Source organism: Primulina huaijiensis, chromosome 18 (assembly GCF_012295235.1).
Source record: "Primulina huaijiensis isolate GDHJ02 chromosome 18, ASM1229523v2, whole genome shotgun sequence".
Taxonomy (NCBI): domain Eukaryota; kingdom Viridiplantae; phylum Streptophyta; class Magnoliopsida; order Lamiales; family Gesneriaceae; genus Primulina; species Primulina huaijiensis.
The window spans coordinates 6,845,839-6,849,845 of record NC_133323.1 but is presented as its reverse complement, the minus strand read 5'-3'; the positions used below and the strand labels follow the sequence as shown (position 1 = coordinate 6,849,845).

Below are 4,007 nucleotides of genomic sequence, written 5' to 3'. Positions count from 1 at the left end.
AGATAATTTAAAGAAATAAATTAAATCAAGATACTAGTGATTAAATCGAGAACATGACAAATCAAGATGCTAGTGATTAAATCTAGAATTTTCCAATATTCACGCATTTTGATCCGCTTATACTTATACTTATATTATTTATATTTATATTATTATTTTAATATGTGAAATTGGAATCTATAAATTGACACCATTATCAATACTTCTTCTTCGAACCACACAATTTCAGCTGTTAATCATCATGACGAAGAATCTCATCTTCTTTGCCACTCTTCTAATAATTTTCATGCTCAACATTTCTGATAATGTAATCAGTGCAGAAGCTCAGGACGAAGAAGCTGATCCGGTGCTGGACCTGGACGGGAACAAGCTTCAGACAGGAACCAGCTACTACTTCATTCCGAGTTTTCGCCCCGGAGGTGGCGTCACTATATACCCCACGGCCGATAAAAACTGCACAAATGGGGTCGCCCAACTAGTATTCGGAGTCGGGCTCCCGGTAACCTTCGCCTATGGCGAAACCGACCCTGACGTAGTCCGTGTATCTACTAACCTAACGATCTCCTTTTCGCCTGGAATCTTATATTCTCCGGCCGTGTGGAAAGTGGACGAGTACGACCCAGCGGGCGAGAAAAACTTAATCACATCGGGTGAGATTGATTCGAACGAAGCTAGTATTAACAGGTGGTTCCAGATTCGGAAAGACTTGTTCCCTGGTTATTACAAGTTTGTTTTCTGCCCCAAGTTTTGCGAATCCTGCACACAGATATGCACCGATGTTGGGATCAGCATTTACGATGAAATCAGGCGCTTTGTCGTGGAAGGAACTTTGTCTTCCACTTTTGCGTTTAAGAAGTTCGAAGCAGGAACAAATAGTACTAATGGTTATTTGGTAGCTTGAAGATGGAAGAAGCAGTATCTATCATGATAATTATAAATAAATAAATTAAGGTCTTTGCTGTTTGTAACCATCAGCTTCAATCAATCTTCTGAAATAAAACTGTGTATGTTTCTTGAATAATATATATTTTTGTTGCCAAATGCAAATTTATTACCAATTGAGGACTGAAGACATACAAACGTTTTCTATCATTTGTAACCAAATCTAAAGTCACAGTAACTCAATTTTTTTAAAAAAATATATTAGATCTGTTAACAAGAAAATCATTTTAAAAAAATTATACGCACTTTTTAGAGTCAATAATAATCAAATATATGACATTAGCTTTGATACTAATTATTCAATTAAATATTTGTCATTTTTTTTTATCAAAAACTATAACGAATAATTACCAAATAACTCAATCTTTTAACTCATATAAGGACTCAAATACAGTATCAAAATCGCACTCCTGTGATACGCAATTATTGATTTCCACCTGTCATAGTCGCTTTTGATAATCTACTGTCGGTCCTAACATGCACGATTTATTGACTTGCAACAGTCATCGTCGCTACTTTTTTTATATAAATAATAAAAAAATAAAGTAAGAAAATCAACTGAACGAGTTATATATATGAACGGTTAATTGGTAAAAAAAATTCATCCGTCAAGATTTTGATTAAGTTTCAGTACTTATTATGAGTTTCTTTTTTTTCTGCAATCCCTGACACCAACTATTTTAACTCCCTACGAATAGTCAATTTATTATTTTAGCATTAAATATTTGAAATTTTTTTATGTATTCATTTCTTAACTCAATATACACATGTCAAAATAAGTACTTATTCTTATTCCATTGTAAATAACAAAAAAGACAAAAATGTAAACTTGAATTTGTAGAGATTTAAAATTAAAATTATGATATTGTCAGTATGATTTATAAAAAATTATAACTAAGTATTGAATCTTAATTTAAAGATGGAAAAAGGTATTTTACTCAAATTTATCCTTATATGAATTGGTTCATATTTTTTCTTTTAAAAAAAAAAACAAATCTCAGTATTTTCTGATTGGATCAAAATACGATCTCATTAAATGGCATGTGAAGATGGTCCCGATGAACCGAAATGAGACGATTTCACGGAAAATTATACAGAAATCTTCTATAAAATAAATAAAAAAAGTGGTTGAAAATTAATTTTGTTTAAAACCTTGTGTTTTTAAAAATCAGGAATTGTGCTTTTTTTCAAAAAAAAAGAAAGAAGAACAATATAATATTTTATTAATATATTTTAGGAGGTTTTAGGCTTTTAGCCTTTTTGTGGCACAAGGATTTTGCCCCAAAATTCTTTCCCCGTAGATCTGGCAGAATACTTTCTTTTATTTTCATAATTAATTTTCGACAAATTGGCTACCATATGGATGAAGCTTGGTGGTGGGAAAAGATGATAAAAATGGTCGAGGAAAGAAAACGGGTGAAGGCTGAAAATATTGCGGTTTAAAAGAAATTAAAAAATGATTTTGAATAACAAAAGAAATTAATTTTTACAATTTTAATTAGTTAATAAAACATATTAGAAATTATTAATGATTACAAATTAACCCAGAATGTTATATTAATCATTTAGAAATAGTTAAATACAGTGGTTCTTTTCAAGTATTTTGTTAGCTGGCAACTTAAATATAGATTTAACGTAACATGTATCATATAATATAAGTTAAAAATTGTAGAGCAATATTCTAAAAACATGAAGTGTTAAGAAAAATTACGGTCAAGTTTTAAGTTTTATTATCTTAAGAGAATTTAGTTTTAAATTAAGCATGGAAATTTTTTATTTTTATTATAAAGTTTAATTATATCAAGTCAATTACCATTTTAAATAGCACATAAATATACAAATTTTAATAATAAATACATAAATTTTCAACTTCTCAAAACATTACAGTCTCAAAATCACAAAATTCTGTGGAAGAATATTTTAAATTCTGATTAAACACACTCGATATTGCATGAGAAGTAGCCAGCCACCAGCATCAAATTGGATTTTGAGTTTAAATCAAGAATTTTCACATGCAGTTAGTATAAACTAATTTTCACAAAAACTCGTGTGAAATCATGTAATGTATCAACTTTGTGATATTGGTTTTCGACTCAACTCGACTTATTAAAAATATCATTTTTCACTACAAAAGTATTATTTTTTATTATTTATATTATGAAAAAATGTTGTTTAATATATGTTGATTTGACTGAAAATTATCACTTATGTCAAACTATTACTTTTCACCGTAGATAAAAACTAGGTAGACTCACGTAGTGTAGAGGCCTAAAAATCCGTATTTGAAAATTTGCGGAAAAATTAAAAATTTTCTTTTAAACTAAATAAAATATCCTGTTCATAGATAAAAGATTAAATAAAGTATAATGTTTAAAAATAGCAGCGGAAGAATTTAGTTTGCAAAATAACTTTTAAAATTTTATCCAACAGTAAATAAAAATGTTTGAGCGATAACAATAATAAATGCTGAAAAGTGAGGTCCTCGGGTCCCACTACTCCTGACTCGAGCTGGCTCACTGATCCCCGCCCTCGGTCCCGGCATCATCAGTACCTACAACAATCAAGTCTAGTGAGCCTAAAGANAGATCAGTGAGCCAGCTCGAGTCAGGAGTAGTGGGACCCGAGGACCTCACTTTTCAGCATTTATTATTGTTATCGCTCAAACATTTTTATTTACTGTTGGATAAAATTTTAAAAGTTATTTTGCAAACTAAATTCTTCCGCTGCTATTTTTAAACATTATACTTTATTTAATCTTTTATCTATGAACAGGATATTTTATTTAGTTTAAAAGAAAATTTTTAATTTTTCCGCAAATTTTCAAGCACGGGTTTTTAGGCCTTTACANAACTAACATAATTAAATATAAACAATTTCGATCTTCTTGCATTAAAATCATGTACTTGCGATATTTAAAAATACCTATATGGCTTGATTGAAGAGTGAAAGAAGATATAAACATGCCTTGGTTTGTTTTGACAGAAAACAAACGAAATAACGACGCGGCGCGGTGGAGACGGAGTGCTCTTCACTTTCTCACTTTTTATCTCTTAATTCCTTTAAAC

At 30.1% G+C, this 4,007-nt stretch overlaps 1 protein-coding gene across 1 annotated transcript; it reads left to right on the top strand.

Moving 5' to 3' along the window:
• The first annotated feature begins 241 nt into the window (after positions 1-241).
• LOC140964664 (miraculin-like) lies at positions 242-901 on the top strand. The gene has a single exon (XM_073424532.1). The coding sequence runs from the start codon at positions 242-244 to the stop codon at positions 899-901; it is 660 nt and encodes a 219-aa protein (XP_073280633.1).
• Positions 902-4,007: the final 3,106 nt, after the last annotated feature.

Bases quoted from the DNA above. Each gene is read 5' to 3' on its own strand.
- LOC140964664 (XM_073424532.1), top strand. From the start codon at position 242: ATGACGAAGAATCTCATCTTCTTTGCCACTCTTCTAATAATTTTCATG.